The 27912-nt window shown below is 39.4% G+C and overlaps 1 protein-coding gene across 2 annotated transcripts; it reads right to left on the reverse strand.

Annotated features, from left to right (window-relative positions):
• Positions 1-27912, reverse strand: LOC115787401 (glycine receptor subunit beta). 2 transcript variants are annotated; one of them, XM_030740092.1, is made up of 10 exons: positions 27598-27912; positions 25155-25293; positions 22615-22721; positions 21085-21152; positions 14005-14231; positions 12092-12174; positions 11455-11595; positions 7682-7834; positions 4537-4829; positions 835-1131 (listed from the first exon to the last, which is right to left on the reverse strand). In XM_030740092.1, exons 2-10 carry the CDS (start codon positions 25274-25276, stop codon positions 835-837), a joined length of 1491 nt encoding a protein of 496 aa, XP_030595952.1. In that variant the 5' UTR covers positions 25277-25293; positions 27598-27912. The 2 variants fall into 2 exon arrangements, with proteins under 2 accessions (XP_030595953.1, XP_030595952.1); XM_030740093.1 differs by lacking the exon at positions 27598-27912 and having other exon boundaries at positions 1-1131; positions 25155-25276.

Genomic DNA, 27912 nt, shown 5'->3' on the forward strand with positions numbered 1-27912 from the left:
TCTTGATTTAAAATTTTCTGTTTTCTTTAATCACATTAAATTGGTGAAAAGTTGCTTGTTCGTTTATTTTCCTTTGCTCGTGTATTTCACAAACACGTGGTCACAGCTCACGAGCGACCCATTTACAAACATTAAAGGTGTCAAATGTTACATTTGCTGGAGGAGTGGCAGTGTCACATGGCCATCTGAACAGGAACAGGAGTGTTTCACAGCCACATATCTTCTCAAGAGCAAATCATAATAATATTAAAGAAATTTAATAAATATATATTTCATATATATTTATGCTTTGCTTTCATATACATGCATTATTTTTTTAACATGCAAGGTAATTACATTGTTACACTTTGCATAGAAGCTTAAATTAAATGCTTTAACTTATTAAACTTGCAAGCATACTCCCACTGGGCAAGGGCAAAAAAAAAAAAAAATCAATCAATAAATAAATAAATCAAATAGCATCACCAACAGATCTGTGCATCTTCAGTTCATTTCTTAATCAGTCTTTGTGGATTTGTTTGCACACCATCCGTCACATCCTGTATTACTCTCACAAGTACCACTATCAATAAATAAAGCTTTTCACTATAAGACTTTATATATCCATTTTAGGAAAGATAAGAAAGACTGATTTGGAATCATTTTTTAAACACAAATGGTGACCATGGTCTTTTTTTTAATGAAGATAAATATAATAATTCTAATGATATAGAGTAGCTTCTCAGAGATAATTTTGTATGGGTAGGTTTCACATTTCTTCAAGTTTATTTTGATAATTAAGAAACTCATGACAGTGAGATGGGACGTTAATAATACAAGATCATTTAAAGATAATCACAAGTATATGGACCAGTAAATCACATTAAAGAAGAGGAAGGAGAACGGGAAGAGAGCTCTGGAGTACAGGTCAATTCTTTTGGCAGCAGAGGGGATAACTGGTTTTGGAGGAGGAGGTTTCTTGTTGTTCTTTGCTTGGGATTTGCCAAGACCAGTGCCAGTATCGATGGGTTTCCCGTAGCAGTCAAAGTTTGACAGTTCAAAGTCCCGAGGGAGTGAGCCCACAATGCTGAAATCATTGGTCCTCAGGTCTGATTTAGAGGTGCACACCTTCTTGCAGCGGGTTTCAGCCACCTGGAATCCAGAGAAAAGCACAAGGACAGAGCGAATTGATTATTGGATTCTGCATCGTTTCACTGTAAATACATTAATCTGTGTGAAACACATGAGCTACGATAAGATTAAAGTAATATTCCGAAAGCACCGCGGGCAGCCCCTAAGGCAGAGCAGCCACAGCAAAGTGGTTCAAAACTGGTTGACTGAGCAACAGACCAACTGTGCAGTCTGCAAAGGCTTATAGTTTTATTAGTGGTACTACAAAGACTATTCCACCTGTACAGCAGGTTCTTCAGTTGATTTAAAACCTTACTCCATTTACACCATACCACTACTGCATTATTCTGTACTATAGTAACAATTAAATAAAGATGGGTAGTTGCAAAGTTCACACTGGGGCACTTTTGCCATGTTGACCAAAGTTAAGCTGTCAGAGCAGACAGAACTCATCTGTTACTTTAGTGCTCTGCACATCTGTCCTCACGCATGTCTATTATGAAATTACAAGGGAACAGGCCTGGCCACGAAACTGCTTGTCAGTCAATTATTTGATTAATTTGGAGCCTCTGAAAATGACGACTGTAATTCTTAAACAGTTAATGTAAAGTTGCTGTAAAACCCCTTAAATTAAAGCTGAAAGTCTGCACTTCAATCACATTTTGATTGTTTGATTTAAAACCCACTGTGGCGGCACACAGAGGCAAAACTACAAAAAATGTGTCTCTGTCCAACAAATTATGCAGCTAACTGAACTGAACCACATCACGTAGGACCACAGATGGCAGCCACTGCTGACTAAGGATATTCTGACACAAATATGGACACATGCATTTTTCTGCTCCCTGGCAGGCTGGAATTGAACTGTATCAGACTAAGACTGGAAGAAGTAGGCGTAGAACTCCGATTTTTTACTATTCAAAAATGTTGTCCAGTTTGCCCTTTGCTCTTTCCTGTGAATCAAATGGGACAACACGGCATGTAGAAACTTTTTTTGACTGTGCCATTTTTCAAATATCTTACAGTGCCAAAAGGTAACTGAATGCCACACTTCTTTTCACTGCTGTTTGACACATTAAAAAATGGTCCGTCTCTGTACAGTAGCTATGATGTCACATCTACTCTGCATGGAGGTTTTCTCTAAACTAAAAGGAACATTGAAATGAGGCTATTTCAGATAGCTGGACTCAATTGAAAACAGACTACACTTTGAAAATGATGTAAAAGAGCTGTTTGATCCCGAAGCTCGGACCGAAGTCTGCTGCTAAATCAAAGCTTCTGCTATTTTAAGAGGAAAAAAAATATATCTTTGGAGCCAAAACTAGACTCACTTTGTGCTCTAAAATGTTGCCTAATATGGCTGTTCTCTCATCTAGATTCTTGTTACCCCTCTACAGCCTCTACATGCTATCACAACCTGTGCTTATACAAAACAATCTGCAGGAGGATTTAAGTTAACGTCATCCAAAAAAATCCCTTTCATCGACTTCCCTGAGGGCCTGCAGGGTGAACAGGATCTAATCAGACTAAGGATGCTTACCCACTGAAGTCATTAAGCTCATTAAAGCTTCATTATTTTGATTCGGTTTTGACAAGAAAACCTATTAAACCTCAATGGAATAATGTAATCCTCTCAGACCAAATGTGGTTCAGACTACCATAGACTCAGAAATAAATTCATTTCAATTAGGCAAACAATTGGAAGACCCATGCAACATCCTGCATGTGCATATAAGTGTCAGACGTCCTCACCAAGATGACTGGATTTCACTATTTTCAGTGCCTTACTATTACTATGGGATGGATCTAGTTGTTAATGTGGGTGGGGAGTTGCATAAAAAAAAACGATATATATATATATATATATATATATATATATATATATAAAATATACCTACACACACACACACACACACACACACACACACAAAGGTATCCAACACTGTGCACTCACTCAACAGAAATGCATAATCACTGAAATGTTTTGGTGATTAACTCAGGCATCAAAATGCAAAGAGGTCCTTATGGATATGATCATTATCGATTACACAAGAGTCTGTGCTCTCATTAGGCAACATGCAACTGAAATCAAGTCACGCATAACACAAATACCCTCAATGCTATCTCAGTGGATGATATTTAGGCTCATTAGGGTTTCAGGCAATTTAAAGCTGTTTTGGTTTTCATCTCCACGTCCAAATATTTTTAGCAAAAAATAAATACATATACGAGTGGATAAAGCAAAAAAAAAAATCAAAGGTTACAAACCCAGTGAATTTTTAGCCTTTGTTATATCAACACAACTTTGTTCTTTCTCTGTAGCAGCAAAGTCATATTGCTTTAACAACTTCCATTGTGGCCAAATTAAAAATAAAAAATAGGTCAACAATTTCTGAAATAGAAGCAAAAAAGTTCCTGTTTCTCCTTCTTTTGAAAGATATTTGGCATTGTCTTTTTTTTTTTTAAGATGAAAACAGATGCAGACAGAAGACAAGTGAGAAATGGGAGAAATGGTGACACTGCAATCATATTGTATATATGCAAAATTTAAACTCTGGAAGAGTAAATGCTGTTGATGATCATGAGGAAAGATCTCACTTGGACTGAAATTAGTATATTACATTAGTCTGAGCAGCATCTGCAAAGCATGTGTCTTCTGGTGTGTTTTGATTTGAATAGGTCCAGTTAGACCATATGCAAACTGTTATTGCAACAGTTCACATATGGTCTGTTGCAATAAGGCTAAATAAAATTTAGGCAACTGAAACTAATACATAGGTGGCTCTGGACACCACAACAGTTATATAGATGGAAGCTACTGCTCTTGGTGTGGGGTATTAGGGGCTACATGTGCTACTGTATGGGCTTGAACCACTCTCAAAGACTGGTGGATTAATATTCAAGAGATTATTTTGTAGTCTTAAAGAAAAGACTGGTTATCTTATGTTCAACAACTGCACTTCAAGACTCTGACTTCTCTTCCTTTGTAAAAAAAAAAAAAGAAAAAAGTATTTATTCTGGCTCTTCTCATGGCTAAATGAATATTACTGAGAAACTGGAGGTGTAAGCACCAACCCCCATAAAGAGACTGAATAACAACATTTGGCTGCCTATGAGACTGTTACATACAGTTTATTGGATAGGCTTTGTGAATAGCTGCATTCTTGGGACCCTTTCACCAGGTGTCTCTCTGCCAATTAACAACCTTTCAGGTTATCAAAAAAATTCACCATAAAGATAAATATATGACATGTAATAGTTAAAGCGATGTCAGTGTTGGCTGTCCACTTTTTTTCTACTCATTCCTCTTTTTATTTGTATGCAAGCAACAGTCTTTGTATGACCCTGTTATAAAATAAGACTACATTAATGGTGATACAAAGACACAAACAGACACACTCAAATGATCAAAGTGAATATACTGACATGCAAAGTGCTGACATGAAGTGGCGTCCCTCCGGTTCCATTGACCGTGTTGTTCCGTGCGGCGGGGCTCTTTCCCGCAGCCTTCTCTTTGGATGCTATCTTTGCCTTCTCAGCCTCGATGCGCTTCGGGCTGTTGAGCATCACTTGAACCACGGCGTACTCCACCAGCGAGGCGAAACCAAACAGCAGGCAAGCGATGAGCCAGATGTCGATAGCCTTGACGTAGGACACTTTAGGCAGCTCCGAGGCCAAGGAGGTGCACTCAGAGGACAATGAGAGCACTGAGAGGATGCCTGTATGGACAGGTATAACAAGAAACCTTGTCAGTCAGCAAAGTCAGAGGAGATCGGATACAACCGCTGCCAGAGTTATGAGGCATTAATAAAAATTGGCATTTTTTTGATATTTGGAGATATGGGTACATTTTGGTCCCTGCAAAAACTGCCAGTACTCGAGACATACTGTAAGGCATTACTTCCTGTATAACCACAATATGTATTTGCACAGAGGTAAAGCATTTGATTAACCTACTGCTGAGGGAGAGAACTTGATACATTTAATCTTTATTTATTGAACAAAAGATTTCAAGTTAATTAATATACTCATCTGCACAAAATATTTTATGATTATGGTTGCCTCTTTTATTAGGTCATCTCCAACACAGCCTTTAATGAAATAATATTCTAAATCATTTTTATCTCTGATAGCCAACAGGATTTCAGCTTAGAGATTCCCCCTGCAAAGCACCAAAGCACTCTTTCAGGTTATAGCTGAAATAATTACAGGCAGTCTTGGAGGGGGTTCTAACCACCAACAAAGAGTTTCACTCACTTTTTTCAAACACTTATGTTGCATCAGGGAGACAATAAATACATATAAATGGTTCCTAGGTTTTGCCTCCAGGTCTCATATTGGTCACTCATCAAGAGAAGGTTCATACTGGGTTCAGGATTTCTAAACAAATTGCTTCTTTCTCACTGGAATAAACTTTAATGAGAGAATGCTGCAAGCCCGCCTATTACCAACGAACAGAGGGGAACGTTAAAGCTGGCGACGCTGAAATAGTTTGTCTTGCTCACCAGTGACACACTTCTTGTACAAAATAAAGATGTGAGAGGAAAAAACAGGTGCAACATACTGTACAGAGCATTTCTGTTATGGTAAAGCAATTTACACTAATACATTTGTTCACACTCCCTATGCAGAAAGAAAACATGCTGTTTATACCTAAAACACACACATCACAATGAGCGCATGGATGCATTCAGCATATGAACACGTACACCGACATTCAAACACACATTCATGTTAAAACGCACACACACACACACACACACACACACACACACACACACACACACACACACACACACACACACACACACACACACACACACACACACACACACACAGCAAGGAGCTATAAATGAAAGTATTCCCACACCTGGGTGCTAACTGACCTGGACTGATCCCATTTAGAGAGAAGTCAGAGGAGGCTTCCAGGAGGAGTTGAAGTGATGATGGAATGAAAGTGGTGATAAACAACTGGAGGGAGGATGGAGAAAAGGAAGCAGTGGAAGACTGAAGTGGGATAACAATGGATTATCTCATCTGTGCAGCCCTGAACACACACAGAGAGGTGCCAGTGTGACATTGTATGTGGGTGACACTGACATATCACCCACAGGTTAAATTATGAAGGGGGAGGGGGACAGCAAAGTGGAGAGACTTTTTTTCTAGCCAGCACAAGATTTACAAATGCTGTCTCAATTCTGAAAAGTGTAGTATGTGTAGAGTGTAGTATTAGCATCTACACTGTATATAGGAAAGATAATGTATAATTATCTGTAAGACGCAGACATACAGTACAGTCAGAAGTTTGGATTCCAGGTATCGTGAAGACATCCACTAACTGGCGACACAGGACAAATGGAAATGCAGGACATGACAAAGAAATTTAAATATAAAGATGCTATGAGAAGAGTGGGTTTTAGCTGAGGAAATGCATGAAAATGAAGAACTGAAGACTTTTTATCAGCCAGTGATTCCATTATTTAGAGTATATCAACCTAGTTCCCTTTTCCACCACACAGTCCTCAGTGAAAGACAAACTGTGCCGACAATCAATACTATAAAAAAAGAAGGTAACTAGATATTGCTCATCTGGGTCCTGTGATTTATGCAGTGCATACACAAAGACACACTATAATCTAAGTACTACCAGTCTTGGACTATCCTTGTAAACATCCCCTCGGGGCTTGTTCTAGCACTCTTGTAATCTAGCTGGACCTCCTTCGGGCTAAACACAATGTGTGCTTCTCTGATTTGGAAAAAAAGAAAAAAAACAGCACCCGTACACTTCAGCACAACCTTTCATTACTTTGGTTAACGGGGATCCGGTGTGCCTCGTTGGCCAGCTCAAGCAGCTTCTGAATTCCCACTGTTTCAGTAACACCTTGTTGACTACACGGGATAACAGAACAATTTACCAGAAACACAAGTACCTGCACTTGTCTCCAACAATAAGCCAAAACTTACCAAAAGTAATTTTATCAATTTACTATTTATAGGAAGAACTAGCTTCAGTAGATGAATATTTTAGATTTTAAGCATAATGACCCAGAGAAACCAAAGTTATGACCATTAGTCATAATCTCGGTCTCTTTTGCGCTGACCAACCAGCAAAGGGGGCGGTTATTGCACTTTAAAATGGGTTTAAGTTCCCGGCCCAGATTCCTGTGTATTTAGTTTACAGTGGACAAGGGTTCTTGCTCCATGGGTCCCATCTGTCAATTACAGCTATATTCAGTGATTTATCACATACAGAAAAACGATGGCCAGTGTCACCATCCTCGACAGAGAAGTCCTTCATGGTGTCAAAGTGATGGATGATGTCAGCAATCCCTAAAAGCATCCAAATACTTTAGAGTGGTTTCTATTATATACAACAGAATTTTGCCCAATAGAAATCCTTTTAGACACAAGTTTTAATGTCTAATACTTCACTAAAAATTCCACTCTCACCCATTACTCTTTTTGACCTAACGTCAAATTACGCACTTAACCCTAGATGGAAACATTTTACAGATAATGCGTACTGGTAAAGGTCACTAAAAGATGGTGGAACTTATCAAATAATCCATACCCAAAGGAACCCTGGCAGCACTTGCATCAGGGTTTATCCAGAAGGACAGCCAGGAAAGGACCACGATGAGCAGCGTAGGGGCGTAGACACCCATCATGTAGAAGCCAACCTGTCGCCTTAGGGTAAAGATAACCTCTACACACGTGTAGTACCCTGCATGACAGCGGAGACAATGGTCACATATCAAAACATGATTTAATCAAAACATAGCTGAAGTGTTAAATAAAAATGAGAAACAGATATTGTGGGAATGTGCGTGATGGCAGACAGTGCCGTCATGCGCAAGATCAATGTGTTCCAATTCAGAGAGAGGACACTATAAGAAGTTTTCCTAGAAGGCAAAGTTGATTAGAGGCTATAACTAATAGTAGTTTCACGATCAATAAGAAAAAAAATTAAATGTTTGTGTATTTTGGCAGGAAGGTGGTCCTCAGAACATCCAGGACCTTAATTGAAACTGAGCAGGTGAGAGAACTGGTGCTTTACTGAATGGTCTATAAAATTAGGCATTAGGAGGAAAGGTAGAAGCCAGGGTAAGCTCTTTATGCACTTGGCTCAAGCAGAAAGCCAACTGCAGCTGTGTGTATCATTTGTCATGGAAAATGCAAAAGAAAAGACAAGGGCAAATAGGCATAAGGACTTTAACATAATTTCATCTAACTTTGTTAAAGCTGAGACCCATTTGAGCAGTCGGGGCAGCACATCAGAAAATACTGCTTCCAGCTGTGAATGTGCCAACTGTGCAGGATGCCTGAAACTGCCCTCTATCAAACGCTGTGAGTTATGATTGTTAGTGGATTGGCACTTCCATTTTCTCTGGGCCTTTGGCCTTTATTAGATAGTGTACAGTGAAGAGCAACAGGAAAGTGGGAGAGAGAGAGAGAGCGATGGGGGAAGACACACAGCAAAGGGCCACAGGTCAGACTTGAGCCCAGACTGCCATGTGGCGTACATGGTTGCCTGCTGAGCCACCCTGGCGCCCCATTTTCTGGTACTGTATACATTCCTACTCAGAAATGATCTGTTTCTCACTCACTCATTTCTGTTGGAAGTGCAGCCATCATTAGTAAGCAGGAGGAATAAAAATCCATAAGATTCAGACCTTTCCCAGGAGCACTTTGTTGCTGAATGTAGAGGCTAGTTAGTCGGTCCAATGGGATGGCGGAGTGGGTGGGCTGAAGTAATATTTAACTAGCTCAGGGATCTCTGGAGCTTTTATACAGCATATAAGGGCCGCCTGTGTCGCCAAGCAGGCTTGAACCAGTTGTAGACAGAGGTGATCTTTGTGTCTGGCCAGGTAGCCATGGCAACCAGTTAAAAGCCTGACTCATCGCCAGCAGTGTGCCTCCCAAGTGCGAGAGCGCTGAGGTCAGACCAGCTCTGTTGGCTGATAGAGGTTTTTCCATTTCATTGAGAATTCATTTTGTACTCATATAAGTCTGAATAAGTATATAATGCACTGCTAGAATTTTTTTTTTTTTTTTGCAGTTTTGCTTCTTTTTATTAAAGGAATAGTATTCTTAGCTCTTCTAGCAGCCTGGAAAAATGGCAACTGTAGCTGCCTGCTACCTGTAAAGTTTATTTGCTGGTGTGTAGACATAGATTTGAAAAATAGGAAAACTCTTATCAACAATATTACGTACAGTAAGGATTGCAGAATTGCACACAAGGGTGCTGACGCCTGTGATATAATGCAGTATTTAGGAACCCTGTGTTTTCAGTTTCACAAAGGTGGTTCACTTCTTAGTGGGGTACACTGTCACGATAACTTATGCTGCACACCTAATCTGCTAGCTTCAAACATACAGGGGTTGGACAATGAAACTGAAACACCTGGTTTTAGACCACAATAATTTATTAGTATGGTGTAGGGCCTCCTTTTGCCACCAATACAGCGTCAATTCGTCTTGGGAATGACATATACAAGTCCTGCACAGTGGTCAGAGGGAGTTTAAGCCATTCTTCTTGCAGGATAGTGGCCTGGTCACGACGTGATGCTGGTGGAGGAAAACGTTTCCTGACTCGCTCCTCCAAAACACCCCAAAGTGGCTCAATAATATTTAGATCTGGTGACTGTGCAGGCCATGGGAGATGTTCAACTTCACTTTCATGTTCATCAAACCAATCTTTCACCAGTCTTGCTGTGTGTATTGGTGCATTGTCATCCTGATACACGGCACCGCCTTCAGGATACAATGTTTGAACCATTGGATGCACATGGTCCTCCAGAATGGTTCGGTAGTCCTTGGCAGTGACGCGCCCATCTAGCACAAGTATTGGGCCAAGGGAATGCCATGATATGGCAGTCCAAACCATCACTGATCCACCCCCATGCTTCACTCTGGGCATGTAACAGTCTGGGTGGTACGCTTCTTTGGGGCTTCTCCACACCGTAACTCTCCCGGATGTGGGGAAAACAGTAAAGGTGGACTCATCAGAGAACAATACATGTTTCACATTGTCCACAGCCCAAGATTTGCGCTCCTTGCACCACTGAAACCGACGTTTGGCACTGGCACGAGTGACCAAAGGTTTGGCTATAGCAGCCTGGCCGTGTATATTGACCCTGTGGAGCTCCTGATGGACAGTTTTGGTGGAAACAGGAGAGTTAAGGTGCACATTTAATTCTGCCGTGATTTGGGCAGCCGTGGTTTTATGTCTTTTGGATACAATCCGGGTTAGCACCCGAACATCCCTTTCAAACAGCTTCCTCTTGCATCCACAGTTAATCCTGTTGGATGTGGTTCGTCCTTCTTGGTGGTATGCTGACATTACCCTGGATACCGTGGCTCTTGATACATCACAAAGACTTGCTGTCTTGGTCACAGATGCACCAGCAAGACGTGTACCAACAATCTATCCTCTTTTGAACTCTGGTATGTCACCCATAATGTTGTGTGCATTGCAATATTTTGAGCAAAACTGTGCTCTTACCCTGCTAATTGAACCTTCACACTCTGCTCTTACTGGTGCAATGTGCAATTAATGAAGATTGGCCACCAGGCTGGTCCAATTTAGCCATGAAACCTCCCACACTAAAATGACAGGTGTTTCAGTTTCATTGTCCAACCCCTGTATTTCAAGACAGCAAACCATTTTATTACTTTATATTTGTATAGCAATATAATCCTACTGCAGATTTACACTTTAAATAACTTCAAATGAAATTTGTAAGTAAGCCAAGTAACAAGTGTGAATTATTTTTCTTTTGGGCCACTTAAACCATTTTTTTTTTTGGTAACTTTCATTCCTGCTTTAGCTGAACCAACCAACATTTTGCTTTTATTCTGGATTATATTTTAAATTATTTATATTTGTTTAGGCTTATAGTTTGTTCTGATAATAAATGTGCAGCTCTACACCTGACTTTGTTTCCATTTGGTCATGTGAGGCTAAAATCAAAATTATTTTGTAAAACACACTCAGAAAAATCTTGGTTAATTTACTGAACAAAACACCTTCAAATGACTGTTTAAAGTGATTGTCTGTGATTGAACTGAATTGAATTAAATTGAAACAATACTCACAGTTAAACAGAACCCACAGAAGTGTCACTAGATATTATGCAGAATAAAGTAAGTTTACCAGTTCTATATACGCATTCATAACTCTGCTGTGCATTTATTACTGTCAGCTGAGGATAACTATCCTCTTTGACTAGTTCAAACTATAAGGAGTATTATGAAGATTTTTACTTTTTCTTTTTCAAACAAACATTTCTGTAAATTTCTTATTTGAAAGGGCTTTAAACAGATTTATGACAAGGACAGTACCTGTTCCTGCATAGTATTTGGTGCAGTTTCCATAAGTAATATCTTCTTGTCTGATATCAAACTGTGGCAGAGCAATAGCATCCATTTGCACAGGGTCTCCTGTCTGCCACATGAACTGCAGGTCATCTGTTGTATAACCAACTGGAAAACACAAGTGCACAGATACAGAGATACAAAAAAGTCAAACAAACACAGTCCATTTGCTGTTCTTATCACCCTTGAAATAAACATAGTTCAAATTTATGTAAAACTAAACGCATGAAGACCTGCAGAAAGTGCTGCATCTCAGCAGTCAGGTTTGGCATTAGAGGGGAATGGCTTTACTGTAAGTTATGTTGCTTATTTAAGTCTAAACTGCTTTGTAAACAAGATGCAGTAAACACAAGTCAAGCTCAATTAGCTGTGAAACTCTCAGACAACCCTAAAATATGATGATTTATTCGACTTCACTAAGTGTTCGCCACTGAAATTGGCTGCTGAACACAAGCAAAAAGCTCTCATTTACCCCACAACCAACTACTTTACAAAACCAACACATATATTTCCAACTCATAAATACTGAATCTCTAAAATATCAACAGGCACACGTATAAACTGATGAGACACTTTAAAATGGCATTAATTTAGGAACACTTACAGCTTTCAAGTTGCATTTTACACTTTTGTGTGTCCATGGGGAATAAGGTCAGATCCAGTGGACAAGAAAGGGTGATGGACAACCTGGAGGAGGATAAAGATTTTATTCTTTTTTCATTTATACACTGCTTTATTGTATATATTGTATCTGTTACTGTATGCACTTAATTTTTTTGCATATGTTGAGTAATTCCTCCAGATCTCATTGGATTTAAGGGTTTAACCTAAAGTCTCTTTTCTGAGTGATGGATTAACATGGAATAAAATTGAACATGCAAACACACAGACAATTATCCCTGGAGGTAAATAAAACCTCAGTAGCCTCAACCAGTTTATAGGGAGTCCCTTTGAAGGTGAAGTCCGTCCACTCCCTTAACTGCTTATCCAGTTCACTGCTGCAGGTAGGCCTGGAGTTTATGCCATTTGCTGCAGGGTGAAAGGCGGCGCACACCTCTTTGTTTCACCACATGTTATGCATGTGAACAGTTTTATATTTTGAGATTTAGGTTTTTCACACTCAATTATTGAAAAATATGTCATAAAAAAGCAAAGAAGCCCTGAAAACATGAAAAAAATATTTCCACCATAGACTGAAATATAACACACAGGCCTGAAATTGCAGTATATCAGTGCATGGACACAAATGAGTGCATTGGAAGCACTACAGGTAATAGTCCCATGCAACTGGATCATAAATTATTTAATGTGCTTAGTCTTGTTTACAGATGTGCCCACAGCTACATAACATAATTTCTCTATTTTTATGTAGCCTGGTATTGAGAACACTAAATAGTCATTTTGTCACTATTAAAGTTGACGCTACATTAATTCAGTCTGACATTATATCATATTAGTCAGCTTTTTGTTCAGGGGGGGTTGTTTTGGTCTAAATAGTGGCAAGAGGTGATTGTTTTTTACTTGACATAAAAGCTGTAGCAGTGACTAAAAAGACCACTTAGAATATGACGTCCTTAATGGTGAACTGCTGCTCTAGCCAGAAATACAGCCCTCAAGGGACACAGCATCACAACTTAGAAATGGGTACTGATGACTGGTATCAAATTGGTGCCAGTTCCAGAGTCATCATTAGTCTGCCAAAGTATTAATATTGATAGATGGCTAAACAAATGGTGCTGCTGTGTACTGTATGTAACAATATAAGGCCCCAGTCACACAGGCCTAGAGATCAGTCAGCAAACTGGTAGCAAAGAGGTATACGGTGCTGCACTGAAAACCTCTTTGCGATTGCTTTGGTTGCTAGCAGATTGCTATTGCCTGTAGTGTGCATGGAAGACTCCAACTTGTCTGCAAACACTCGTCAACCACTCTCCAAGTGTAGTGAAAATGTAAAGAGTGCACTGCAAACCAGAAATGGAGACTGTTTATCTTCAAAGTAAAAGTTGTGTCTGTTGAAATGTGTTGGTTTCCAGTTTGTGATACATTTTTGCAAGTTTTACGATCTTGTTTGCTGATAAGTCGGTATCTTCCATGGATGCGTTCTCAGTCACTAGATAAGGCAAAACAAGACAGGAAATAACAGAATGCTACTCAGCTGTCACCAAGTTTATCTTGAAAAATTTGCTTTTCCTGCATTAGAGCCAAGTTGTCTGAGGTGTTGCGTGCTTGTCATTGAACAGCTAGAAATGCAACAATCCCTAACGGCTAGATAGTTTGCTAAAATCTGTACTTACAGTCAAGTATACCCAAAACAGAGAGAAGAAGTTTGATATTACTTTGTTTCAAACTGTAGGCATATTACCACTGTGCTTAACCCCAGATGTACGTTATAAAACACCAACATAATTGAAGTGATTACTTTCACTCAATTACACAAGACTGGAAAAAAAAAGACTACAACAGCATTACAAGTACTTCAATTAAAAACACTTTTTAAAGAAAAACTAAATAAATTACCTCATACTGATAAGGACATCTCCATTACGGAAGATGAAGAGCAGAATGTTTTCCTGGGTAACATCATGAAAGTTAGCGCTCTTTTCATTAGCGAAGAAGAGGTCAGGTTTCCAGAGACATTTGAACATCTTGGGATCAACAGTGAGCGAATCGGACTTGAAGTCCTCTGGCAGCTTCAGCCTGGGGTCATTCCAGCGTTGCCGCAAGAAAATGTTGACTCTGTAATCCTGTTAGGTTTAACACCAGACAAGTACAAACATAGTTAATGTTAGTTCCACGTAAACTCCACTGGACACAATTTGGGTGCTTTCAGAATAATTGATGCCCCAAAGGCAAATTCTCTAAATGGAATAAAATAAAGTATATGCTAATTTTTCCATTAACATTTTCTGAAGCTTTAAGAGGGGGGGTACAGAAATGCATTGTCTGTGGCAATGAAGGAGATGCCTTAAAAAGTGTAACAGAACAATTTTAACCCTCATAAATCTGTTGGAATAATGGATAATAACATATAGATTACTTAAAGTGCAGAGTGACAGTTGACATCTGCAGCATGATGTCTTTGAATGCAAACATGCGAGAAACCGCACAACCCAAGGATCAAATGTTATCAACACAGCAACAGCAAGTACCTCATTAGTGCACATATTAGTAAAATGCCCACATTCCTGCTAGTGGGAAAGTATCACAGTCAACTCTGGGACACGTCTTTGTGCACACATTGATGGTGGGCCTCAAGCTGCTCTGGGAGCAGGTGAACTATTAAGCTGAAGCTGAAGATAGATGGTATGTCAAATAAACCTGTCGATATGTCAGCGCTGTGTGTGCTCACTCTTAAGAAATAAGCCTTAAACTGATACTCTCCCCTTTTGTTCTTCCTTTTTTATTGCCTTAAACTATATTACTATTTGGATTATTGTTATTTGTCATGGCAGCTTGTTTAACTCTAAAGTAAAGTCAATGAGAGACCATGATAACATTTTTAACAACTCCGTTTTGCCACATGTGAATCTACTGTTATAATTTAAAGAAAAAAATATCAAAGTACAACAATTAAATTGATGGAAACAGAATATATGTGTTTATAGACGACAGGAATGCACCAGGTTTGTGCCAACATAAATAATTATATCAGAAATTCTGATATGATGATGACACAGTACATCATGAAATCCCTCACTTCTCTCACAGTGCAACAAAAGCTTCCTGCAGCTGCGTAGCTTGGCACCTATGTTGCTGGTGAACATAGATATTATTATTATCTGAGTCAGTCCACAGTTGGAAAGTGATGCTAAGCCAAAACCAGCTAATTGGTGGATTTTTTTTGAGGGGACGTGGCCTTTATGTATCCAAAAAAATAATTTAAATTAACGAGGCCTGCTCTTCATCAGCATGTATACACTTGCCAGCCAATTCATTAGGTACACCTGTTCAACATCTCATTAATGCAAATATTTAATAAGCCACTGACATGGAAGTAAATCAGTGCATTTAGGCATATAAACATGGTTAAAACGACCTGCTGAAGTTCAAACCGACCATCAAAATGTGGAAGAAAGGTGATTTCAGTGAATCTGAAGGTGGCAAGATTGTTGTGGTGCCAAACGGGTTTGTCTGAGTATTTAAGAAACTGCTGATCTACAGGGAATTTCCCACACAGCCATCTCTATGGTTTACAGAGAATGGTCCGAAACAGAGAGAAAAAAATAATCCAGTGAGCTGACGATCTCTGCGTGAAAATGCAGTGTTGATGCCAGAGATCAGAGGAGAATGGAAAGACTGCTTCCAGCTGACAGGAAGGCAACAGTAACTGAAATAACCTCTTGATGCATGTTATTCTGCATACATCAGTACGCAGAATAAATGGATGCACATCATGTCAAACCTCGAAGAAGATGTGTTACAACAGCAGACGATCACATCAGGTGCCACACCTGTCAGCTAAGAACAGGAATCTGAGGCTGCAATTTGCACACCAATCCTGGACAATAGAAGATTGTTGCCTAGTCTGATGAGTTTCAATGTCTGCTGTGACATTCGGATGGCAGGGTCAGAATTTGACATAAACAGTTCAGCAGCAGCCCAGACGATGCATTATTTTCCTCTGAAAGGGGAACCTTGCAATCAAGCTTTTCATATCTTATTTTAGAAAGTAAGCTGTCATTTCTATAAAACCAAATTTAAGACACCAGTGTCCAACTAGTCCTCAAGCTACAACACAAATAGCTTCTGCTGGCTCTTCTCTGTCTAAGGGAGACACAGGCCAATTCCCACACCATTTGCTTTTCTAAAAACCAGACAAGGAAATATATCTTCCTACTGGCTCGCAATCAAGCTGCCAGAACAGCATTCGATTCCAGAGAGATTTAACACAACCACTTGCTGAGGAAAACTAAAGCTGAGAAGCAGTAAAAAAAAAAAATCACTACAATTTATTCCATCTCCAGATCAAATTAGTCATTCTTTTCTAAGGACTATAATCATAATGTGAAAATAGGTGTGTTAAATAGAGTGGCTGTTTGGTGGTGTTTGGTGGAGGGAGGTGTGAATAATGAAAGAAGTTTTCCTGGGATCAGATACCCCACAGAGTGAAAAATTGAGGGGAGAGGTGACCAGCTGTCTCTTCTTCCTCCTGCTGGATTTGTTTCAAACCTTCCACACTTTCGTTCAGTCACTGCATTTTTTGGGGGTGTCCAGGGAGAAAAAGGAAAACAGAAGCTACCATTTGTGCTTTTTTTTCTTCCACTTTCTATTTATTGGCTCTTATTCTCTCTTTCTCAATCCTCTCTTTTTTTTTCTTTACTGTTATGGTCTCTCTTTATTTAGATTATTCCCTCTAATCAATATTCTTCTGCTTTCATCACACTTTATATTTATATTTTATTCTCCCTTCCTCTGTCTTATTCTTTTTCACCCCTCAAACCCCTCATCCCTTTTAATGATCTGATTTAATTTTTTTTCATGCATCAATATCACTTTAAGTTAGTCATTCTCTCTCCCTAACATCATGTCTACCTTTCACACTTTGTGCCACTGGTTGATTTTTTTTTTCCCTTGCAGTCTGTTTTTCTTGTTTCTACTGTAAGTCTTTGGTTTTTGCCCATCTTCTTTCTGATCTTGTGTCAGTATTTCTCTTCATTACTCTTCTTTTCTTTTCGTATGGTTTGTTTACTCCTCATCTGTTCCTTTTCTTCTACTGTCTCTGTATACTTTGAGTTGCAAGAATTTTCCACTTATCATCCTAAATGGTCTATAATAGAGTGAAACCCTCCCCTGGAATATTTTATAAGCAAATACACACTACTTATCTGCTGCCAATTTTTCCCCATGTGGTAGATTTTCATGCAGTGCCAACCCCAGGATATATTATCCAAGACTTTGTTCAGAGTGCCATGACTCATAAAAATGAGCATAATGGAATACGTAACCCTGCTGAACATTGATCATTCTTGGACATTTGGTTGTTTCTTGTGAAGACTAAGGATTGCAATACAGTTAAGGGTTTACAAAAGTTTTGCATGAACTGCTTTTTTATACACAGTCCCCCATTTTAAGTGGCTCACACTTAACTGACAAGCAGTTTGATGGCCATGTGAAACCTGCTCCCTCAATATTTTATGAAAAATGGAGCAGCATAGTGTCTGAAGCTGATTCAAAGTATTTAATTTTTATTTTATAGTTAATTTTAACTATGAGTCCTAAAAAGGCCTCGAGAAGGTAGCCATGTCATTGTCTGAGTCTACAGTCAAGAGACAACAAGGTACAAACTAGTGGTGTGCGATACTGCAAATTTTGGTATCGAGCCGATACAAGTAAATACAGGGCCAGTATTGCCGATACCAATACCGATACCAATACTTTTAACTTATAAAGGCTGCTTATGTAGGGGAGAGCAGTGTGTCATGATTTATGACATGAATCATCATCACTTTGCCAAATCTGAACACATTTTAATGGCCACTAAATTACTCAATTACTTCAATCTTTACTTTCCACAATAATTAGTTAACACAATAAAACACACCTTTCAGCTTTTCATGTATTCTGAAACTGGATTTTCTTTGGAAACCAGGGACCTGCACTAGGAAGCGAGTTCAACATATGCAGGGTATCTTTCGGTTATCTGGATTAACTTAGCCTAACACTGGCGATCAGGATAAACAGTGGTTATCAACTTAAGTTAACCGGTTAAGTTAGTTAATAGCAGGTTTGGCCTACAGGTTAACATGAAAGGGTGGTGTTGGCAGCATCTAATCAATCTAAAAGAGGCCTTTCACGCATCACATGACTCTTCCACAGAAAATGATCCCTATGAATGCCACCTACTCCTGATTCATTATCACATAAAAACATTAAAAAATATGCCAGTAAAAGGCAACACTGTTGTTAAAAAGGACACATGATTAATGCCAGAGCAAACCGTTAATCTGGTGATTTAGTGCACAGAGCTCTTTCACCTTTTTAAATAAGTCCATGGTGTTTCCACAGTAGAGAAAAACGCATCATTGTTTACGATGTTTTCATTTCCAGCTATAAAGTACATCTGCGTGACACTCCCCTTTCTCACTCACTCCAGCCGACATGATTGCTGAGTCACGTGACCACAGACAACTAATCACAGCAGTGCAGGAAGGAGGGGGCGGAGCAAAGAGTGCCTCCATGAGAGGACCTGTGTTTGCACAGATATATCTGCTCTCTGATAAACAGGAGCAATGCACTGAATTTACAGATGAACAAACTAAAGTATCGATCATATCATGTTAGTATTGTTCGATATCAATACCAGCGTTGTATCGATAATATCGATATTTTGGATCGATCCGCCCACCACTAGTACAAACCACAGGTTAGACTCACAAAGAAGAAGGCCAGATTAGTCTGAAAGAGCTTGTGCGGCTCAGAAAACAATCTTTGGACAGATGAAACCAAGATTAAGTTGCACCAAAATGATGGAAGAGAAGTAGAGAAACAGCTTATGAGCCAAAGCATAACACATTATCTGTCAAACATGGTGGAGGCAGTGTTATAGCACGAGCACGTATGGCTGCCAGTTGAACCAGGCCTTTAGCGTTTATTGATGATGTGACTGCTGATAGAAGTAGCTGGCTGAATCCTTAAGTGTGCTCAGATTAAGGCCAATGCTGCAAAGCTGATCAGACAGCCTCTCACAGTGCAGATGGATAATGACTCAAATTATTTATTCTTGAATGGTCAAGTCAGTCCCCTCATTTCAGCCTATTGGAACATGCTTTTGAGTTATTAAATACAAAACTGAATGCAGAAAGACATGTAAACAAGCAGCAGCTGAAGGTGGCTGCAGAGCAGCTCAAGGATGGAAACACAGCATGCGGTGATGTCCATAGATTCTAGACTTCAGGCGGTCATTGACTGTAAAGGATTTTATCCAATTATTTAAAAAATCCTTCTATTTACAATTACGTTTGTTTGTCCAATTCATTTTGAGCCTCTGAAAATGGGGATTATCTATAAAAAGAATGTATTTCTTAAGAGTTAACGCAAACATTTTGTAAACCTCTTTGGAATAAAGTCTGCACTTGTCATGGTCCTGGGCCTCATGCCCAGCATTTTGTGTTATGTTTCTTTAAGTTCTGTTTTAATTTGAGAGTCCTGTGTTTTAGTGTTCATATGGTTTCCATTCTTAGTTTATTTTAGGTTGAAGGTCTTATTAGTTTCTGGTATTTATATTAAATCCCTGCTCCCTGTGTTGTCCTTCCCGCAGCTCTGTGTTCAGGTGTCTGGTTGTCTCTTTGTCTTTGTCCCTTGTCTCTTGTGTATTCTTTTCCTCGTGTTCTGTCAAGTCTGCGTGTCACTTCCTGTTTTATTTTGACAGTCCTGTGTTCCCTGTGCTTTGTGTTTGGTTTTGCTTCCTTTGTGTTATTAGTTTCATTTGGTTCACCTGTTGTTCCCTGCTGTCGCCACGCTCCCAATTACCTTGTGTGTATTTAAGCCCTCAGGTTTCTTCTGTTCATTGTTGTGTCCTCTGTGTACTGTGCCTGCTGAGTGTGCATCAGTTTCCAAGTGTTTTTGTTTCAGCACTAAAGCTGCTTTAAAACTTTAGTTTGTCTCATGCATCCTGCATTTGGACCCACCCCTGCCAGCCATGCAACCTAACCGTGTGTTACATTTAAATCACATATTTGATTTAAGATCCACTGTGGTGGTGTACAGAGGCAAATTTAAAGAGAAAAAAACAAAACAAAACACATTTCTCTGTCCAAAAAATTATGGATCTAACTTTATGTTCTATAACTAAAATAGGATCATTCACGCCATGTGTGTGTGAGGCAGCCAGCATGAATTGCACGTTGGCTGCCACACACACAAACATTGTACACAGTTTTGTCTGCTAAACTTGTGAAAGAAAGTCATTTACACACTATATATCTCAGGAACCTCATATAAACTTTGAAGTTTAAATTTTTATTTTGATTGTACTCCCATAGAAAAATGTCAAATTTTGATGTTTTATCAGATTAACCTTAATGAACCACCCAAAACAACCATGATTTCTTAGAGTGGGAATAAGGGTCTTTTTTTGTAGTAAAACACATTATATGCTACATGAGGGAATAAAGTTTTCAGAGCTTGACTAATGAAAATAAAGATTTTGGTCATTTCTGACATTCATATGTTGTGTGTGTGTGTGTGTGTGTGTGTGTGTGTGTGTGTGTGTGTGTGTGTGTGTGTGTGTGTGTGTGTATAATTACACTTCTTAAACAAAAGCAACAGGTGAGCCAGAGTTATTAGAAACAGGAACTTTTCATTTATTGCTTTCTACGTGATCAAGAGTCGACCCGGCGTTGTCCTTGAGTTTAATCTGGTAATTAGTATTCAGACTGCATCTCTTTATCAGCAATTAAGCCATCAGATAAATGAGGCATGCAAACCCCAGTCTTCATAATGATTCACTGCTAAATGTTCTGATACCGTCGAGAAAACATGCTCATGAATTCTCCAGAAAATTTGTTGGCCAAAGCAGTTTTCAGCCCTGATTCAGTGCTTGTGATTGGCAGAAGTATCGATCACCAATACTTTCGAAATGCTGTAGCACATCCTTACCATGGTCGTTTCTTGGATTGAGCCAAAGCTGTTGATGAAAATGTTCACTCTATCCTCCACAGGAATTCCTGGATTTAGAAAGAGGAAAAAAACCATTGTAATTTTGGGAATTTTATCCGCTGTGTTCAATAACTGCTTTGCTATGATACCGTTTTACCACTGTGCTTACAGTTTACCATAAATTTGTTCTGTAAATCCCTGTGCATGCATTTCTAAACCAACGCATATAGTACCTAACTGATTATATTGCTGCTTGGGATCTGTGAAAGGCCCAATATTGCTATGTATTAAAAATCTCTTCTTGAAATCATCTCCTTACCGAGCTAACACTCATTTACTGTACACTGGCACCTCTCCCCACTCAGCCTTTTGCATAAACTAATAAAATTCTTGAAGAATGTCGACCGCTCACATTGCTTTGAATAAATTATTTCCTTTGAGTTGTTTACTTGAGACTCATGAGTTTCACTGGATAAATTCTACCATGCAAGTCACAAAATTAATGCATAATATGGAGGCATTATAGAGTTCACATCTTCTTTGCATTAATGCAACAAGTCAAACAAATTAATATTCAAAAGCAATTTTGGTGTTGCATTAAAGTTCTCTGTAGGATCCATAAAAGCAGCTTGCAATTTCACAGCTTTGGGCAAAGTAATGTATAAGGTGTAGTTTAGTTGTTAATTTGGGAGATTATGATGTGGATGTTAATGGACTAGGAGCTTTCAGCCCACCCTGAAATCAAGAGCAGATGTTTGGCTGCTGGGTCAGTCGCAGAGAGTGAGGGAGAGCGCTAAGTCGGCTCGCTACACATCAAACGTTGAGACTCGGATGCAGCTCCTGGTGCCAAGTGCCAGAGGAAGGAAACTACAGATCCACCTCAAGACTGAGGAGACTATCAGTCAGCCAGAGAGGCCACCAGCCACCTCTTTGTTATTTTCATGGCTGTTTCTGTGAGACTGAAGCATAGTACTCCCAGCAGTGTGATATGTACAGTCCACTATAAACACTGAAGATGGATGCTTTGTGAGCAGAGAAAAATGACTGCATGAGCGTGAAAGATAAGGTATGCTTTAATTTCTAAGAGTGAAAAACACATCACTCTTATTAACAACACAGCAAAGTATGACCGCGAGAACAAATTAAGAGATTAGTGAATCGAATTTTTAGCTCCGTGTTGTGTTCCAGCTGTTTTTCTTTTTTTTTTTTCCCTGTAAGCTCGTTTCACTGATTTGCATGAATCTGATTGATTTGTTCTATGTAAGAGTGTCTATTAAAATCTGCCCATGCTGCAGTATCTTTAAGAAGTCAACTCAAGAACACAAGCCTTCTCTAACTGTCTTTTACCATAAGTTACATTTGCAAGGGAATGCACTTTGGTTAATGTCTCTGCATTCCTACTTCCAGGATTAAACTCTTAGACGAAATCTGGAGGCACACACGCACGTGTTTCTTTAATTAGCGTGACAGCGCTGCACCTAGAATGTAAATTAAAACGAGACAGAAACAGATAAAGAGCAAAAAGCTCGCCTTTGAAGTTGGGCCTTATTCTGGGATCGTAGCTGATCAGTAACCTGTTCAAGATGTTGCTGGTTGAATTTGCAGGGACTCGGGCCAGATCCTCAGATGACAGCTGTCTGCAAATAAAAAAGACAGGGAGAGAACTTAAGGCACGATTACATTAGCGGGTCAAATTCCTGGCAGATGAACAGACAGAGTGCACAGTGCACTCACTTCTACTCTGTATACTCTTTGATTAAACTATAACCTGGGAGAGCTACCAGTCTGGGATTAAATTGGCTTTTAAGATTTGGACCACCGAGGAAATGTTAGAGTGACACATTGTTTAGAAATGAAATGTGCTGCTATTATGGGATGTTTCCAGATTATAACTGAGGAAGTTGACAAGATCCCTTGGGATAATGGAAGACATTTCTCAACATGCTGAATTTTGAGATATTTACCATCTTAATGCATTTTCATACAAAAATATGTTACTGAAGAAGAAACACAGAACAGCTTAGGATGTACTGACATTTATTTTTCACTTATAAATGTTTAAGCATAAATAAAGCATTTGTGCTTCTAAAGAAAGTTTTATTTTTGTGCTATGTATTTATTTTTGTTCAAGCCAACTTTAAATCTTCCTACAAAACTGTAAAAACACAACAGCTTTCAGAAGAATATCACCACCATAGCAGAGAGTGGCGAAGACATTAACGATGTGAAGTCAATCAGTCAAACATAATTTGTTTTCTGAGCTTGACTAATGATGAGGATGAGGAGGAGATCTGGCAACAGAGAAAGGAGACACAGAAAGCCTCCTCCTGGGTGGCAATGAATTCTCCTGCCAAAGAATTCCCCCTTCCCAAAGCTCTTTACATATCATTATGTAAACCTTATCATGCACTGAGGATAAGTTAAAGTGCTCCACAGCAGTGTGTATATGTTCCCCTGATCAAAGTGAAACACAATTCCCATCCACTAACCCCCCCTCCACCTTTTTAAGAGACCTTTCTGACAACCTCAAGCACAAGAGCTAAGCTGGAACCGAGTGGTTTAGTTGATCCACAAAGGCATCTGCAGCATTAAACACAAAGCATGTCGTACAGCTTACACTTGCCAATTCTTGGACTACATCAAACAGTTTATCCCGCATTTCAAGACTTTTCATTGTAGAGCCATTTGTTACCATTTAAGGAAGAAGATAGTGCAGCTCTACATTACACACAACTCATGCACCCTCGAACAGCCTGCAGGATATAACTAAGTTAAATTCCTTTTGTGAGGCATGCACAGTATTTACTTCTATAGTTTAACCCATGACCTGAGAATGACCTATTGGAGTGTATTAAAGAGGCAATAATGACTTGAGATCTGCTTCACGTGTATGGCGAAAAGACTGGAAAGTAAGATCCATAAAGTGTAAAATTGACAAACTCATGCTTCAGCTCAGCGCTGAACTGACATGTTTTTTTTCCCACAAAGAGGAATCCTTGACCCCTAAAGATCCTTTAGCCACCAAAAGGGGGGAAAAAATCACTGTAATGTCCATCCATCCATTCTCTTAACTGCTCGGCCTAATCAGGGTCAGTGAGCTGGGGAGTGAAAACCCACGCAGGCAAAGGAGAACATTAAAACTCCACACAGAAAGGCACCAGCTGGCCAGTAGGTTCAAACTGAGAACCTTCTAGCTATGTGGTGACAGTGCAAACTACCGCACCATTGCTCTACTTAAGTATAATAACCATTTTGTTTACCAAATGGTCAGAAATATACTAGTCAAAAATATATGCAAGTTTGTGGTGTAAATAAATTTAATAGCCCAACACTATAACATGTATGTATATGCAAGATGTTTAATAATCCTCTGGATGTGATGCAACCAGTCAGCCATCTGTGTAAGTGTCTGGTCACTGGCTGTGGCCGCCTCAGATGAACATGTTTACCCAGCACTTTCCAGGTATGTTTAGTAGGAGACATATAAATGCTGTCCAAGGAAGTGTTTGCATATGCTCGTGCTCCAGGCATTATCTTGATGAAACAGCAACCGGGGGGGGTGCTGCCATAAGAATGGAACAAGTAGAGGTCGGAGTGCCTCATCTCAGTACCTCTGTCCAGTTGAATTTCCACCAAGAACAGTCAAATCAGATGGTCCTCTCATAGACATCCAAGGACATACAAGGTTGCAGCCACAGCTTGGACAGCATCCAGCCTCGGTCAACGTCAGTCAGTCATGGCACATGGTGGTAATGATGACAGTGTTGTGCATTTTTTTGAGTTCTGAGACCAGTGGCTTGAGAATCCAGTGAAATTAAGCAATTCTGAGATGTACAAATAAATAAATTTGTGTTGGCTGAACCACTTACCAATCCACTGACTAAAACCAATCCAATAGAACCAAAAACAGATTTAAAACAAAAAACGTACTCTCCTTTTTTTTTTTTGATTTGTACACAAGCAAAATGTATGGGCTTTACTGTATGTGGACCAATCAAGCTTATATATGTAATCACCACCCCAGAGGCCAATATGACAGCATGATGTTATTTATTCCACACTGTACTTACGATGGACAGTAAACATGTTTCCCTTTCTTCTTTCCTTTCTTTGTTCCTTTTTCTTTGGTAAATCCTACCTCTAGACAAAGAAAGAGGACCAGGAGAAAAACGACAAAGTTCTTCGTGCCCATTCTGGCGTGATCTGAACCTGTGCAGAAAAAAAAGAGACAAGAACAGGAAAAAAATGAAAAGGATTGTCATTTATTAACCCAATCATTTTTGTTTCACATCCCACAAATCTCGGCCTGCATGTCACAGTTGTTCTTTGGCGTGCTCCTTGATTAGAAGATATAGCTTCAGAGCTTGTTATTTCCTGAACACTGCAACTTTGCCCTTTACTTTTTTGACATCCATTCATATTTACTTTAGATGCATGTCATATACAATAAATGTCTAAAATATAGATGAATCAGTCTGACAAGGTTTAATAAAGTAGGGCAAGTTCAACCATAAATCCAATCACTGGAGCATCGCACCTGAATAACAATGGTCATTGAGGACTTGTCAGCTGAATGTGACCTTTAAAGGATAGCTGAAATAAATATTACTTACAATATCCTTCACTTTACTCGAGAGACCTGCATAGAAGGCTTTCGGCATGCATCTTTGGATTTGCAAATCATGTTTAGAGTTCTGTCACTTGGCTTGATTTATGATTGGTGTAGTCCTGTTTGTCATTCATTTCTCACAGTATAATACTTAAGTAAAGGTAAGTAACAGATAATATGGTCCTGTGTATTTACAGGAACAAAACTATACAAATGTACACTTAGAAGTACAGACAGTGGATTTTAGCATTTCTTGATAGAGACCATTAATCACCTCGCAACCACAGTACCTGTGTGATTCATTGTCCATCTGAAAGTGCTTCCCTTTCATTGCACAGGGACACTCAGACCTACAGCAAAGAAGCAATACCACCTCACAAACACGCATTCACTCAGACACACATCTTAGCACATCTTGTGTATTAACCGAGGCAGTTCATTGTCTAGACAGAGACACTCTCTCCCTGTCTCACTTCCTTGACCCAGCAACTCCCTGTCTGCTCCTCACCTGCACATTGATCATCATCTTCTTCAACAGAAATCCTCTCCATGTCTAGTACAGCGCCTTTTGCCTCCATGCAAACACCTTGTCTAAACTAAGACAACATTTGTTTATTGATTTGGAAAATTCCTGAAAACCAGAGGCTTTGACTGGCCAACATAATGTTAGAGCTAATCCACACATCTCAGATGGCAACAGCTGGAGCGGTATCAAATGTTTGACTTGGCAACCCAACCACATTTCTGAGAAACGATTTCTTAGCCAATCTACAAATTCTCTATATCATGCCCCCCTTAACGTTCCTGTGGGTAAAATCTCAGCATCTTTACTACAGTCTGCCTGATAAATAGAGAGGCATAAGATATAAAACCAGTATACTCTATATTCTACTGTAGGGAATAAAAGAGTTTGATTACTTCATTACAGAATAAGACACATATGAAATTCTTGATAGTGCTGAATATGCATCATCACACAACCCCTAAAATGTATCTATTTTGACACCTGTTCTTTGTCCTATTCCCAAAGTGGGGACCACTGAATTCAATCAGTATCTTACTGTGTACATTTTCAATATATATATAAAAAAAACACAATCACCATGCCACCTGACTGACATTAAAACATAAATGTGAGTTCAGCTGAAACTGTAACTCGACCTTGGCACTGTCTGACTCAACTGTGTGCCACCACTGAAGAACATTGCCCTAGCTGTGTTTTACTAGGGGCAAAGTTAAAACTGCAGAGGCTTTGTCATGCAGTGGCTGACAGTGACTCAAGCAGGCTACATGGTTTGCCCTATGGGTCACGGGCTAATAAACAATTCATGAGCAGATCCTTTTTAAGATTCTGGAAATTAAACATAATATCTGTAATAATTTCAACCAGGAGGAGGGTATATATTAAGGTAAATAAATTAATATTTATTTTATTCTATTTGGTGGACATATATATATATATATATATATATATATATATATATATATATATACTTAAAGCTGGATTATTTGCTATATTATTACAGATTAATGCAATACTCCACGAGGAAAGGCCTCAGGTGTATTCAGCAAAAATACTGACATGTTACCAGCACAAAATAAATCCGCAGACTACCGGGACTCTCACAACCTGTGGCTGCACGTCGCATTGGGTCTCTTTCTAACAAGAGAAAAGTAAGTAAGAGAGGCTGACACTCGCCCGAAGCCTGAGCATCAGAATAGCAGAGGATACTGAGGTGAGCACAACACAGCAAGCAACGACCACCATGACGGGGGGGATGCACGACGAAGATGCCATCACGTATGAACACGAGCATGCGATTCCACTTTACGCGAGCGCATGTTATGAACAGAAATAACACAGCAGCCATCTGTCACGAAGCATAGCACGGAGTCCCACTCACCGTTTGGCTTTGTCACCTGTCAATTCCTCAGAAATCTCGATCCAGTCAAGCTGACTGTGCAAACAGTCGTTAACAGAGCCTCCACGACCAGTCGGTGTCTTTCTTTCCCATTTTGTTACCTTCTCTTCTTCACTGATGCGATTGTGTTCAGTTGGCTTGAGGGGAAAAGTTACATCTCGGCAAATTGCCAATTTTTTTTTTCTTTCTTTGTTTTGGTTTCCGAGCCCGCTTGTTGTTGTTTTTGAATCAGTGTGTATATAGCTGCTGCCCTTTCGCCTCAGCTTGGGATGCCCAAGATGGAGGCTTGCGTGTACC

Source organism: Archocentrus centrarchus, chromosome 10 (genome assembly GCF_007364275.1).
Source record: "Archocentrus centrarchus isolate MPI-CPG fArcCen1 chromosome 10, fArcCen1, whole genome shotgun sequence".
NCBI classification, from domain to species: Eukaryota; Metazoa; Chordata; class Actinopteri; order Cichliformes; family Cichlidae; genus Archocentrus; species Archocentrus centrarchus.

Excerpts from the sequence above, each read along its gene's own strand:
- LOC115787401 (XM_030740093.1), bottom strand. The coding sequence starts at position 25,276 with ATGGGCACGAAGAACTTTGTCGTTTTTCTCCTGGTCCTCTTTCTTTGT. Across the intron at positions 22,722-25,154 it reads AAACATGTTTACTGTCCATC|ACAGCTGTCATCTGAGGATC; the intron begins GTAAGTACAGTG and ends TTTTATTTGCAG. Across the intron at positions 21,153-22,614 it reads AATAAGGCCCAACTTCAAAG|GAATTCCTGTGGAGGATAGA; the intron begins GCGAGCTTTTTG and ends TTCTAAATCCAG.